This window comes from Vanessa atalanta, chromosome 2, assembly GCF_905147765.1.
Source record: "Vanessa atalanta chromosome 2, ilVanAtal1.2, whole genome shotgun sequence".
NCBI lineage: Eukaryota > Metazoa > Arthropoda > Insecta > Lepidoptera > Nymphalidae > Vanessa > Vanessa atalanta.
In genome coordinates this window covers 14,196,314-14,210,199 of record NC_061872.1, presented here as the reverse complement: position 1 = coordinate 14,210,199, position 13,886 = coordinate 14,196,314, and the positions used below count along the sequence as shown (strand labels likewise).

Genomic DNA, 13,886 nt, shown 5'->3' with positions numbered 1-13,886 from the left:
AAACATGGTATTAATTTTTGGATGTAAATAGTATTACTTGACAAGTTAGTAGATATAGATAACTCCAACTTTTGAATGGTAATGAAAATTAGGCGGGAAGTGTCAAGACTCAAGTTTGAAGTTGTATTCTCATTTCTCATTATAAATTTTATTTTTAGTAAATAACTTATATTTATTTTTTACTGTCGTATCTGGAGCTTTCAGCTTAGTGTATTTGTTGTTCAGCTATGTTATTTGTATTATGTTAAGAATTACAGTTTAATTCTGCAAGGCAGGAATTTTTACTATTGTCCAGTGCTAACTGAAAGTTATGAATAATTTAGTATGTCTATATTAAAAATTAACGATTATTGTAGTATGCCTTTTACCGCAGAAATTTGTGAAGTAAGTTGTAAGTTGTTATGCAATATAGTTATTTATAATTGAGTAAACAACGAAAACAAAATAAATTATTGAATTTTACTTGCAGGATGATTTTTATACCTATTCAAACATCGCTAATTTATTATCTAAATGTGAAAAGGATAAAGAAAAAGTTATAAAGATTCGTACTATCGGTATCTTAGAAAGTATTAATGGCCGATTCTTCATAAAAGATGTCAGTTATAAAAGAATAAATGAGATATAAGACACTACAGATACTTACAGTAACTGATTTAAATGGAACTTTTTACTTTATTATTTATAGGTGGATTCTGCTAATAATGTCGTACCTAAGCTTTTTGTCTCCATGGCTTATATAAAGACATCATTGCATTCATGTATCATTCCATATACTGTTCAGCTTTTTGGTACATTGCAATGGATAAGCCAACCAGTTATACATGCCCAAATAGTACAGGTACATATTCAATAGCAATAACATTTATCAAAAAATAATTCATATAAAAGGATTCCCCACCTCTAAAACCTATATTGTCTATTGTAGATGGATGTTGTTGAACCTATATAGTAGATAACACAAAAAAATATGTGAATTTAATAAACACTATTAATAAGCTTATTAAGTTTAAAACATTTAAATGTGCAATACTAAATTCCAATTCTTTTTTTCTCTTTAGGCACTGAACACGACTTCAGCATTGCGCCTTAATGATGTAATGCAGAAAATATGTCATAAGCATTTAGCAAAATTTGCAAATTAACATTCAGGAATTGTTTGAATGTTTAACTATTTATATTTGTGTTACTAATATATCAGAAACTGTTTTTACCAATATCAAACTATGAACATCTATATTACTGAAAATAAAGGGCCATAGATAATAAAAAAAGTTATTGGAAAGAATACATATTTATTACATCTTAAATAAATACAATATTTATTAACAAGACATTTACAACATTCCATAACCGTCCACACCACTAAGTGTTATAAAAAATAGAATTGGCGATTACATATACAAATTAATTTAACATATCAAGCTGTATATGGGTATCATATTGCTTTATTATATTGAACATTTTTGGAAATTTTTGTACCTATATATCTAAATTAGTAATTTTTTATAAGCCAAGCTTATTGCCAAAAGTTAAATTGATGCCAAATCTTCCAGATTTTTCTCAATACTTTGATTTGATATAAATATTGAATTTTAATAGTGTACCATAATTATATTTTATTTTCTTTGAGTTTAGATTCCATTCTTATCTAAGTTTTGATATTGGAAATTCTGTTAAATCAAATCTGTTAATTCTACAAGTAAAAAATAATAGTAAAGCAATTTTTCTTCTTATTTATAATTTTTGAAGGTGGCAACCCAATATACATAATTTTAAAATGCATAAATAAAACTTTTCTTAGAAAAATGCTTTTACTGCACATTAGCTACACCTATAGGTTTTTATTTTACATCAAAAGTTGCCTAATTCATACAAATAAATAATCAAATTCTAAATTTAGAATTATTTTTGTATGGTTCAATCGATACAACTTCATTTCAATTTCATGTGAAGGAATGCATGTAGGTATTATTTATCAAAAGGATAATAGTCAGTCAACTAGATTTCTTGTAAGTCTAATGGATTATATCTTGTTATATTGTACCAAAATTGTAATGGAGGAGTTTACATATACAATTGTAGCTGTAGCAAAAAGTGAGGTGTATTTTGTTTAAAACAGCTTTCTGTATATTGCATGTTATTTAGAATATGTTACCTTAATTTGCTAAATATAAGACACTATTGATATTGAAGCCAATATATTTCCTTAAGGGACAACAATTTCTATTTATAAAGTTTTATAACTAAAAGCATTGACATAACCAAGTTAGCATAAAAAATGTATAAAAAGTTATGTTATAAATAAAACAATGTCCATAACAAATTTGGTATAATAAAACAACTAGGAAGAACCTAAAGCACCCAGAAGTAAAGGACAAACACAAGAAGTATGACTGCTCCAGCAGTAGCCTTCACTAGCATGGATTTTGTGTTGAGGTAAGTTGCATCCTTTTTATATTTCTGTGACATCATTGAGAGTTTTTGTGTCTTTGTGTCCAATTCTGTAATAAAATACATGTTTATATATTAAAGCTACTTTTCATTTATCACATAAGTAAAGAAATCTTATAAAAGACTTATTGTTAATTAAAATAATAATCAACAATTTTATATTAATACCAAATTAATGGATAAAAATGAGAGGGAATATATGTACAGTAGAACCTCTGTAAGTCGCATTTTAAGAGAGACACCAATAATAATAGAATTTTTGACTTTGAAAGATTTTCGCTAAGATGGAATTTGTAAAGAAATATTTGAATTGTTGACGTTAAGATTAATTCTATTTTTGAGTTAACAATGTGAAAAAATTAAAAAACATCTGATTACATAGCTAATCAACCTATTTTTACTCTGACATTATTTTGTAAGTGTTTTGTTTATTACCAATTTCACTATCTAGATTCGTATTTTTAAAACAATGGACGATATGTAATGAAATTATTGATAACCTTTATAATATTATTTAAACTATAATTATTACAATGTGAAAAATCTGTATTAGCAAAACATTACCTGAAAGTATAGCTCCTCGTTGCAGAACATCATCAATATTCTGCATCATGATCCGCTGCACGTCGCCCAGCTGGCCGCCGAGCTGCGCCGCGGCGCCCGCTCGCCGCGCCCGGGCCCCCCCTTCCGCGTACTGCTTCCGTGCGCGCTGCATCCACGTGTCGAACTCGATGAATGTGTAAGGTCTTGTTACAGTGTTCACCTGAAATGTTACATTCATATTATACAAAAATGACAATGCTGGATCGCCATCTATACAAAGTATAAATCAAAGTTGCTTCCCACCATGGTTAGATCTTTTAAACTAAGCAATAAATTTTAATGCAGTTTTCATCAATGAACAGAGTGATTTAAAAGAAAGGTTTGTATGTCTATTGCATGCATATTATTCTTCAATTTAAAGGTAATACTTATTGTATACAGGTGAAGCCAGGACCTCTAGCTAGTAAACTATAATTCTTGAACTTGGAATTGTCAGATACTGTCTGAGCACATGTTTAGCTGATTTCATTGGCAGTCACATTTACTACAGACTACATTTTATGTAGCCCATAACATGCACAATAACTGACCACAGAATGGCTGACCATTATTGACAAACTAAAAAGATTCTTTCCTATTTTATGTACACCATTTTAACTCAATCTCTGTTTGGCTTATTATCTTATAGCAATATCTTTCAAATTATAACTACAAGTTTTATCACTTTTTAGCACAGCACAGGTGAAGCTATGAATTGAAATGATTATTCAGATTCTTCCTTAACCATCTACGGAGATTATGTATGTATATGTGTAGTAACTATAATGTAACACATTAATATCATGTACATGTATATTGCCAGTTTATTGATATAGCTTTTAGTTATGAATTTTGTATATATGTAATTACTTATTTAAACATTGAATTGAAAAATATGAAGACATTGAGATCAATATTTAGTTTAGTTAATAAGCAAATGTAAGATTATTAAGACCATAAGCCGGTCTTGATAATCATTAAAACTATTATGCCTTGTTTCTGTACTACTTATTTTGTAATTCAATTTTTTATAATTGTGTCTAAAATATTAATAAGTTATTCATAGACTTATACTTAAAATAGAACCAATAAGTTAATAACTAATGCAACAATGAAATACAAATGAAATCACTTAATGTATTGTGCAATTGATCACAATGTAATGTAATAGAAATTGTTGTTTAACTTTTGTCTCCTTTGGCTTATACTTAATTTTATGCATATATTTGTTTGTCAACTTACTCTTTTTCCGTATTGTTGATAAAATTCTTGTGCAATTTCTTCTAAGTAACTGAAGGAGAGTCTTTTACTGTAGTTGCGTTCACACAGCACTAAATAGCAGATATCATTCTCAATCAAATAACTGCAATAATAAACAAATAATTATTTCAATAATGCTTACTTCATATCATAAAGCATAATAGATTAGTTACAAATGAATTAATCTAGTGCAAAAACGATATAAAGAAATGAAATAAAAATAAAAAGCATTTATAACTCACTGGAAGAGATAGGGCCCAGTTTCAATGGAGCAGCGTATTGGAGACTGCGGGCTTAGTTTTCTAAACAGCATTTTTGCTTGGTTTTGATACTCCAATATATTGCAGCCTGTCTGCAAACCATCAGCAAAATAAATTAAAATTGAAACAAATGGATAGATACTGAACTAGGTGATGATGTTTAATGGTAGTGCAGGGTCTAGATTATAATAAATAAATATTATGTTTGAAATTTAAAGCAACATATGTCTTCTAAGACCGAGTGTACCTGTTCATCCTCTTGCATAGTAGCGGCTAAGGGCAAACCGTCAACAACACGGGCGATCATGGTCATTAAAACCATTTTGTTAGTAAAAAAATGTCTCTCAATTCACAAATATTAAGACTTATTTTATTATTATACTTCACTTATTTTTTTCTTCTCATCATTTAAAAATGGGAAAACAAAGTGAAAATAAATTCTTTGACAATAGTTCATACACGTCAAAACGATTGACAGTTTGACGCGATAAAAACACGTCAGCTTGTCTATGCTGTAGAGAAAGATTCGTTCTAGTTATGGAGTTTTATTCAGAACATATATTAGTCAAATACCACTGACTGACTCATTACGAAATCTTCGAAATTATAGATCCAATTGACTTGAAATTTAATATATTTGCTCCTATGCTGACGTAGAATTTCACTTAGAAAGCTTTTTTGGTAATTACAACTTCATAGGCGCTACCCTTGAAAATAAAATTCCCAAGAATCCTTTCTATGATGTGGAATGTGGGAGGAGTAATTTTATATTAATTTTACACGTACGAAACTAGGTCGGAGAACTAGTATAATATAAATTACTCTTATATTATGGTTATACTTTTCTTTTGGTCTATGTTTCAAATGTACAGTTATCTGAATAAATAGTTGAAATTTAATTTATAGAAAATATGAGGCTCTCAATTTACCAGATTTTTTAAAATTATTGACGTGGCCATGTAGTCATATTTACATATAATTTATTTCGAATTAGAAAATAATCGGGCAATTAAAGATTGATTATAAAAAAATGAGAAAAAAGCGAATAATTCAAAAGCAATAAATATTATTATTTATGTAGTGCATTTTCATTTCAAAGTTTATTTCAGAGGAAAAGTAGAAAGGCATTGAACATTAGAAAATTTGTTTGGGATTATTAAAATTAGGGTTTGCCTTAAAGATTTGATGTAAACTGCCCCATATATCACCGTATATATATGTACGACCTGTTTAAATAAGATCATGGGCCACCGTTAACATGTCACGGACCAATTATATTATTTTTTTCGCTACAATGATTATGGACCTCTTTTAGGTCGTTGTCGACTCATGGGGACGATATAGACCACTAGGGTGTCATTGGCTTAGAAGCATATTTTTTATTAATTTACCATCTATATCTTGTTTTGAGTAATTTAAGTAAACTTTGAATTCAACTATGTATGAGTGATGACTTATATTTGTGTTTTATTTTGTTTTTTAGTTGTTGTTCCAAGTCATATAATTCTTGTTCCTTTTCTAAACCAGCTGGGCCGTTGTTTTCATGAAGTTTTTACTAAAAGAGTCTGAACTAAAAGAGTGTGAGCCTGAATCAAATTGATATTACTGACCAGGTGATTAATTATTTCATAATTATATTTGAGTAGTAGGTTTAGAGCTTGCTAAAGCTGGTATCTTAAGAGTTGTTTTGAATCTTGTGTTATATCACAAGTTTGTAGCATCGTCTTTATTTTGGAGCGGGGCAAGAAGAAACGAGACATTTGTATTTTATTGTGGATATTTTATTAACATTATCATCATGCATCAAATGTATATGCTAAATCATTTACACTTATAACTAGCTATACATAGAAAAATAACTTAACTAGGGGGCAGAAAATACAGTATTTTGTTAAATTAACGAACTTAAATTATAATTAAAAATAATCGGACTTTATCTGTATAAATCTAAAAGCAAGTGTAACATAAATCACTACCGCTCATGACTCTCAGAACTAAAACGTTTAAAAAAAATTATAAACTGCGACTTCTAGCGTCGAATAGCTGAAGCTTAATTTTGATGCGATGATAACTGCTTACGCGTAAAATAATGAAAGAATCCACACGCATTCACCAATTACGTATTCAATTATTGGACATTAACTAGTGAATAAGAATACATTGAAATAGTAGACAAAACGTGTTTCGTCAGCGTACACCCCTCTCCCTATTACCAAATTCACTAACCTTCTCATTGCTTTCGCGCAAAATATTTTCATATTTTACCTATCTACCGACGCCATTGACAATTCGTACATGGGTCGCGAGGGTGTGCGTTTGGATTATTTTTAATTTATTTACAATTTTTACGTGCAATACACAGTTGGCCATCGAGGCCTAAAGGACGCCTCGTACCAATATGGCGTCCGAAATTATTTAAAACGAATTTTATAATAAGACTAAGACTAGGCTCAATTAAAATATTTTTAACAATAATTTCCACAAGGTGCTGTTAAAATTTACATTGAAATTTTAAGTACATTAATTAGAAACTTTGATTTTTTAACAACATCAATTCGACTAAAATTATTTTAAATCTGTCGAGCGTCTTTTTAAATGTTCGCTCAAACATTTTGCCTACTAACCGGTAACTCTTATACATTTCACACTAGCCGAATTATAAATTCTGAGAGCTCTCCCCTGCCATCCCGTGGTCCACTCATTACTACTATTATTCATTTATAGTTATGTATATTACAATAAAATTTGTAACCTATAGAACGAAATTTCCTAAAAAAGGAAAAAGTATTTTACGGTCACGAAATCCGCGCCATCGACTCAGTTGTATAAGAACCAATTCATCAAACTCGTGAGACATTTGTAAGAGGCAATAATTTAACTAATTTTAAATATTTGAATAAATCTTCAATGAAGTTCTAATAAGGGGTCGGACGCGCGGATCCGGCAAACGTTATACTTTCACAAGACGAAATAAATAAGTTAAAACTTAAAGTAATATTTACAAAAGCGAGAAATAGATTTCGAAAGAAAGAACTTTGAGAATTTCTCCTACCTATATAAAAATACGATTAAAACTCCTCTATCATATGTTAAACTTTAAATCACATGGAACGGCCACTGGATTTGATCGTAGAAGTTTGGACACTGAGATCGTTCACTCACTCCGAGTTCGAAACACAACACTGGGCGTGTACTCGACATTGCATTTGATACATAAATCTCTAGTATATAAGCCGTGCTCCGGTCGGTCCGGTCGGTCCGGTCGGTCCGGTCGGTCCGTCGGTTATTTTCGCGTTGCGCTATTCCGCCGGTCCCACACTTAGCACCCATTTACTTGACATTTCGATTCTCTTAAGGCTTCACTAACCCTTTTCGATTAAAAGGCGAAACGGCGCGCAGTCCTTCGCGTCAACGGTACGATATATAATAGAGCCTTACTCGCTAATAAATTGATATAATGTAATTTGAATATAAAAATATTGCGTAACATTCGGGAATCAGAGTTTCACGCGGCGAGGACTGCGCGCCGCGCCGCCGCCGCTCTTGGACGCGCACCTCGTCGCGCGATTCCTCCCTAGTCGTCAGGAAATCATATTCAGTATACACCAGTTCATAATAACAGTGAACATATACAAATCTTGATTTGTCTTTGTATTTATGAATTACAAACTCAACGTGAACTAGGCTACGTTTAAACCTGATCCTTTAATCGACTATCTAGTTAAAAGTATCATGATTCATTAACATTGGACCACAAATCGTAATTAATTATTAATAATATTTATTCAGGTAACAAAAAATAGGAGTCCCGCGCTGCTGCGAAATATTATATCACAATAGATTTTTAACGATTTTATATCGAACTCATCTGATATGCTGATAAAATATATTTTTGTTATAAACATATATACGAATACTATACATTTTGATATGTCAAATGAATGGCAGCCCGGGACCCCTGCAACAGGCTTATAGTAAATTTAAATAAACGAAATAAACTAGAACGTGTTCACTTAAAACAGCTCACTTATAGTAAACATCTATTTTTAATTAACACAATTAACTCACAAGAATTACATCTTAAATATAAAGTTCTCTAACAGAAAGTTGGCAGTTGGTTTCAGTACTCTAGGTAGAATTGTTATTCCACGAACAAGAACCCTAATAATATCAATTGAAAATTCGGTTTCAATCGTAAACGAAAGGATACATTAAGAACAAGATAGAATTCAGAGATCGACGACCAATGTACACCTTTAGGGGACGCATTTTATATAAAATTCAGCTAAATTGTACTTTAAAAGGGACATTTATAATCAAATAGTAAATATAATTTTATCTAAAGAGAAAGATCGCGGTCTCTGGAGATTTCTTTAGTTTTTTTATTTTCATCCCCTGCGGGCGCACTGGCTCGGTCACAACAAAGGAACAATGTAGCTAGACAATTGGTAGATAAATATAATTAAATAAGTATAATATATATAAATATCATTGAGGTCGTCAGTTTCAACAAGGTGTAAATATGCGAATGGCCGTAAAAAGCACCAAAGAGGTTGTATTTCATCTGAGGGCGATACACGATATTTTCATAATTATAATATAAACATTTTCATTACGTAAATATTTCTTTAATATAAACTCTTATTTAGACTATAATATTACTTATTGCATATTGTAAAAACTGTTTTTCGAATAAATTGTATATTCATAATATGTAATATTATTTTTGCGTAGTTTTGAGGTAGGAAGTTCTGTTCGGGCGGCGCCGGCGCACCCGCGTTACAATATCAGTAGAAACGTTACAAACTTTAAAAATTCGTTTTAACATTATACAAAAGTCACTCCATACCATATAACATCTAGCAAAGTTTAGTGTTCCTTTCTGAAATTCCCTAAAAATAGGTATATATAAACATTTGAGCAATCAATTTCGTCTCTCCCATTCTGTATAAATATTTAATTCAATAATAAACATTATATTAGTTCAATTTGAGAATAATAATATTTATCTTAAGAACATTATTAGAAGCGATCGGAAAGAACGTAATGCATGATGACTTGAAAAATAGACGATATTTACTATTTAAGTAGTTAGTGAAAAACGTACGAAAGGGCGAAACGAATAACGACTCTACGAACAGTTACGTATGAGAGAAAGTCCGACACGCGCCGCTCTACGCCAGCGAGCAGTCGATCTCCACGATGTCCTTGGGCACGTCCACGAACTGGTACACGAGGCGCTGGCCGTCCACCTTGGCCAGGATGCCGCGCTGGTAGTAGTAGCGCAGCGCCCGCCCCATCGTCTCGTAGTTCATGTCCGGCTTGTTCTTGTGCAGGCCCCACAGCCGCGACACCGCCTTCGAGTCCACTAGCTTGAACACTCCCTTCTCGCGGTTCGTCCACTTGATGTAGCGCGGACAGTACTCCCGATCCTGCAGCAGCTTGAGAAGGAATTCCCACAGGTAGGTGGTGGAGCCCTCTCGGCTCTTGCGCTTGACGCCGGGTGTGGGCGGCGCGTCCGTGCGCGGCCTCTTCTTGGGTTTGAGTTTGTTATGGTGATGGTGCCGCTGGTAGTCGCCGAAATCGAATACCGGGTAGGGCAGGTCGTCGTGCGGGAGGGGCGGCGGCGCAGGCGCGGCAAAGTGGTGCCCGCCTCCGCCGCTGTACCCGTAGCCGTACGCGTCACGGTCACCCACCGTGCCAACTGTAAATAAAGGAGGAACGCTATTAGTTACAGGTTTTGCAGGCTTCGGAATAGAGTCGAAGAGAAAAGTAGAGTAAACAGAGACAAGAAGGTGAGTATAATGATTAACGGTAACTTGTAACTGCCATCGCTATCCGTAGTTATTACGTTGTATACAAAGACAAATGTCGTATGTTTTGTAAACGTTTAAATATAGTACAAATCAGTCTTTTATCAGTCATTTTATCTTTTAACAAAGTAATTTCAACAGTCAAACATGTTATTAATTCGACATATTACTTAGTATGTAAATGAAAGTATAAAACACGACCATACTTGTAAATCTTATAGGAAATTACTTAAAAATTGGTATTGCAATGATACAGTCTACTATAGTTAACAATCTACAAACCGGTCGGTTAGAGCGAATGCCGCAATTTTTAAGTGGGTTAGTCGATCGTAACGTAGTCATTTGTAACTTCCTGTATTTATAATGTTTTTTACACGAAATTCAGCTGAAACAGTTTCCTAATCCGTGGTAGGCTCCGAACTATCGATTTTAATAAACTGCTGTTTGTTATAACGGCAACGTTTTTATTTTTATTTTAATTTTGAAAAATAAAAGATAGTATTTTCATTCCACAACTGTATATATTAACAAACGTTCTATGTTTTATAATGACCTAATACATCTTTAGATGTTTGTGTGAGTAATTATTTGTTATTATAATTAACGAGAAATTGTTTATTTGCTCGATTCCACCGACATGGGTTTTCGCATAATTAATTTTACAGACTAATATATAAAGAAGAAGCGGTCTCAGCTCGTTATACATACATGACAGTGCTGTAGGGTTACATGTAGGTATAATTTTGTTTTTGTTGATTCAAAATAATTAATAGCTTATGTCATTTAATTAATAAAAAACCTTAGAAAATATATCAGACATTTTCACGAAATGTTAAACATAAACATGAAATGATTTATGATCATAACAGAAATTCCGGCAGACGGAATAATTCCTTTGAATCGTAATAAAATCATTCGAAATTTAAAAGTTACAACTTTTTAATTTCGCTGGGTTTTTGGATTATACTGTAATTTATAAATACTTTGAAGAATGAAGACATTTCTAATTGATCATTTATAAATAGTATATGTTCCAGTTTAGACTGAGTTCGGGGAATGCCCAGTCGAGTTTTGTGTTGTCATTTATAAGTTTCTGGCAATATTTAAATTACTCGTGAGCTAGGAATTTCCATGTTTTATTTTCACTGGTTTAATTAGTTTATTGTTAATTATCTGTATTAAACATTGCCATCTAACTTTTTTTCTAATGGGACTTGTATTAGTAGGGTCGGTATATTTTAAATAACTTATTAAAATATTCCTAAAACTAAACAAAAGTATATTTTTCATGAATTTTCCGCATGGTAAAATGTAGACTACAGCATATTTCTCAACCGATAAAACAATCTAACTGTTAAAAAAATCCAGCAAACCGTTTGATAAGAGTGTTGAATAGATAAGTGTTGGGTTGCGTCAAGTCGCCTTGACCCCGATGCGGCCACTCGCTTGTGTTTTCCTTTAGGTACATGTGAAGTGAGTTTTACTTGTAAGCGACAGTCGCGACATATTTTAAATCATTAAATATAAAGATTTAAAGCCTACAATATATACACAACACCAAAAGCTTCACTTACTGTTGTTCGTGTGATCTACGTCATATTATTAAAAATATTCAATCTTCGCATGTTGTGCTTAGTTTCGTGGAACTATAAAACTCGACCGCATTCAGTATCTCAATATAAAAACATCTGTAACAGAACGGATGGTGCGGAAAACCGTAAAACTAGGTTTTGTTTGAGTTTACTCTTATTACTGGATCTTTGAATTTTGCTAATTACCGCAGTTCAGTAACACAGAACAGACTATAAATAAACGGGAATATGACGAATGCCTACAAATAAGTGTTATCGGGCAGCGCCGTGGTAACGTTTGAAACAAGGAAATTGCCAATTGAAAAATTGTTAATTATATTCAGACATTTCTAAACGATAAGATAACAAAGTTTTAAAAATCACGACATTAATACTGTTATATAAATATTTATAGATTCTAGTTGTTTTTTAAGATACGGTTTCATTAGGGCCCGATCACCATTGTGCTGTGTTAGAAGCGTTTCAATAACTAAAAGATAATTAAACTTCTTAAAACTCTCACATTTATCATTACTCAATCGTAGGACTTTTATCGATATTTCTTTAGTAAATGGTTAAAAATTTCATAACATCCATGAATTTAGCCAAATTGTTGGTTTATAACATTAATTATGTAACATTTCAATTTAATATATTTGCCTGTTCACAATTCCTGCGACCTGTTACTGCAGAAGTTAAAATTTCAAAGTACAAATTGCTTTGAAATTTTAACTTGCATGCAATGCAAATGTCAAGTTTATTTGGTCTGCGCGCGGTAAACACGGCTGTGGCCGCGTCCGTCGTCCGCCATTTTCTTTCTAATATTATCTAACTCGCGTATTTTCGCGCGGCTTATCGGCAGGTCGTTTACCCCGTTGACACGTGTGTCTATTTGTCATGTTCGTTTTGCGTAAGGATAAGGCGCATTAAAAAGTACCCTATGTTATTGTGTATCATCTTTATACAGATAATTAAAAGTGTATTGAATGGTTACACAAAATGGCTGACGATTTGGCGCGAGAATAAGCATTCGTTAAGCTTGCGTATATATTTATTATCACATATTAACATTTTTAAATGTATGTATTTAAACTGGAATATATTAAAAAAGGCTAATGATGTTTTATTATTAAATAAGGAAATGATAATTTTAGGTATTAAACTCACTATAAACATGTTTTGATAAACCAGAAATAATAATAATTTGATAAGCGTTTCAACTACGCTGTCGTAAATTAGATTGAATAATAGAATGATACACATTCGAAATTGATACTGTAAATTAAATTATGTTCGGCTCTGTAAGAATGTATAGGATATATTATTAATTATATATATTAATGAAATGCCTATATTATTATGACTATTACTATTAATTAAAAAGAAAACCCCTAAATTAGTAAGTAGTAGAAACAGTTTAAAATATTCCGTTTATAAACATTAATTTGTTAACAAAAATATTCATATAAAGATGAACTATACGTATGAAACATGTGATTCACACAACAGTTACGCACACAAACGAGAAGGTACATTGTACATAGCTACTTACATTGATATGTATATGTAATTAAATTTAATGTCTCCCCGCACACATACAACGGCACGGACGGGTCTAGGTTTTAGGGCTTCCGGCCTCGTTTAAAAACAAAATGTTATTCCAACCTAAAAAGCAAGTACATGCCGCAATCTAAAAGATAAATGGAAATGATAACGGATGGGTGAGCGTATTGTTACTCATATATTTACGATTTAATGAACCGTTCCACGTACGCTGTATCCCTACCCTGGGAACACTAGTACAAAACAACAAAAAACAAATATATTATGCGCTGGCGGTTCTATTTTTAGCGGATGCGCTGAACGCATCCTACTGGTTTAACTGCTGCAATACCAAGGTTACGGCGTCGTGCGCGCCCGCCCGTACATCTAGTGTCATCTTCACT

At 32.2% G+C, this 13,886-nt stretch overlaps 3 protein-coding genes across 5 annotated transcripts in view; 1 reads left to right on the top strand and 2 right to left on the bottom strand.

The window, feature by feature from the left end:
* The first annotated feature begins 107 nt into the window (after positions 1-107).
* Positions 108-1,488, top strand: LOC125074819. The gene is made up of 4 exons (XM_047686254.1): positions 108-384; positions 470-598; positions 689-841; positions 1,062-1,488. The coding sequence occupies exons 1-4, from the start codon at positions 325-327 to the stop codon at positions 1,143-1,145; spliced, it is 426 nt and encodes a 141-aa protein (XP_047542210.1). The 5' UTR covers positions 108-324; the 3' UTR covers positions 1,146-1,488.
* An 831-nt stretch (positions 1,489-2,319) lies between these two features.
* On the bottom strand, positions 2,320-5,031 carry LOC125074810 (vesicle-trafficking protein SEC22b-B). The gene is made up of 5 exons (XM_047686241.1): positions 4,804-5,031; positions 4,539-4,648; positions 4,279-4,399; positions 3,019-3,217; positions 2,320-2,504 (listed from the first exon to the last, which is right to left on the bottom strand). The coding sequence occupies exons 1-5, from the start codon at positions 4,876-4,878 to the stop codon at positions 2,356-2,358; spliced, it is 654 nt and encodes a 217-aa protein (XP_047542197.1). The 5' UTR covers positions 4,879-5,031; the 3' UTR covers positions 2,320-2,355.
* Positions 5,032-6,315: 1,284 nt separating this feature from the next.
* Positions 6,316-13,886, bottom strand: part of LOC125075835 (ecdysone-induced protein 74EF) — a 150,649-nt gene continuing 143,078 nt past the window's right edge. For all 3 annotated transcript variants that reach the window (XM_047687632.1, XM_047687642.1, XM_047687651.1), the window contains one exon: positions 6,316-10,260. In XM_047687632.1, coding sequence (XP_047543588.1) covers positions 9,731-10,260 — 530 coding nt within the window. In that variant the 3' untranslated portion in view covers positions 6,316-9,730. The remainder of the gene's footprint in view (positions 10,261-13,886) is intronic.

What these genes read in the sequence shown, in the direction of transcription:
- LOC125074819 (XM_047686254.1), top strand. Translation starts at nt 325, where the DNA reads ATGTCTATATTAAAAATTAACGATTATTGTAGTATGCCTTTTACCGCA. An exon ending in GCCGATTCTTCATAAAAGAT is followed by an intron (nt 599 to 688) that starts GTCAGTTATAAA and finishes TATTATTTATAG; the next exon opens with GTGGATTCTGCTAATAATGT. An exon ending in TACATGCCCAAATAGTACAG is followed by an intron (nt 842 to 1,061) that starts GTACATATTCAA and finishes TTTTCTCTTTAG; the next exon opens with GCACTGAACACGACTTCAGC.
- LOC125074810 (XM_047686241.1), bottom strand. Translation starts at nt 4,878, where the DNA reads ATGGTTTTAATGACCATGATCGCCCGTGTTGTTGACGGTTTGCCCTTA. An exon ending in ACTGGGCCCTATCTCTTCCA is followed by an intron (nt 4,400 to 4,538) that starts GTGAGTTATAAA and finishes TTATTATTGCAG; the next exon opens with TTATTTGATTGAGAATGATA. An exon ending in ACGAGGAGCTATACTTTCAG is followed by an intron (nt 2,505 to 3,018) that starts GTAATGTTTTGC and finishes ATTTTATTACAG; the next exon opens with AATTGGACACAAAGACACAA.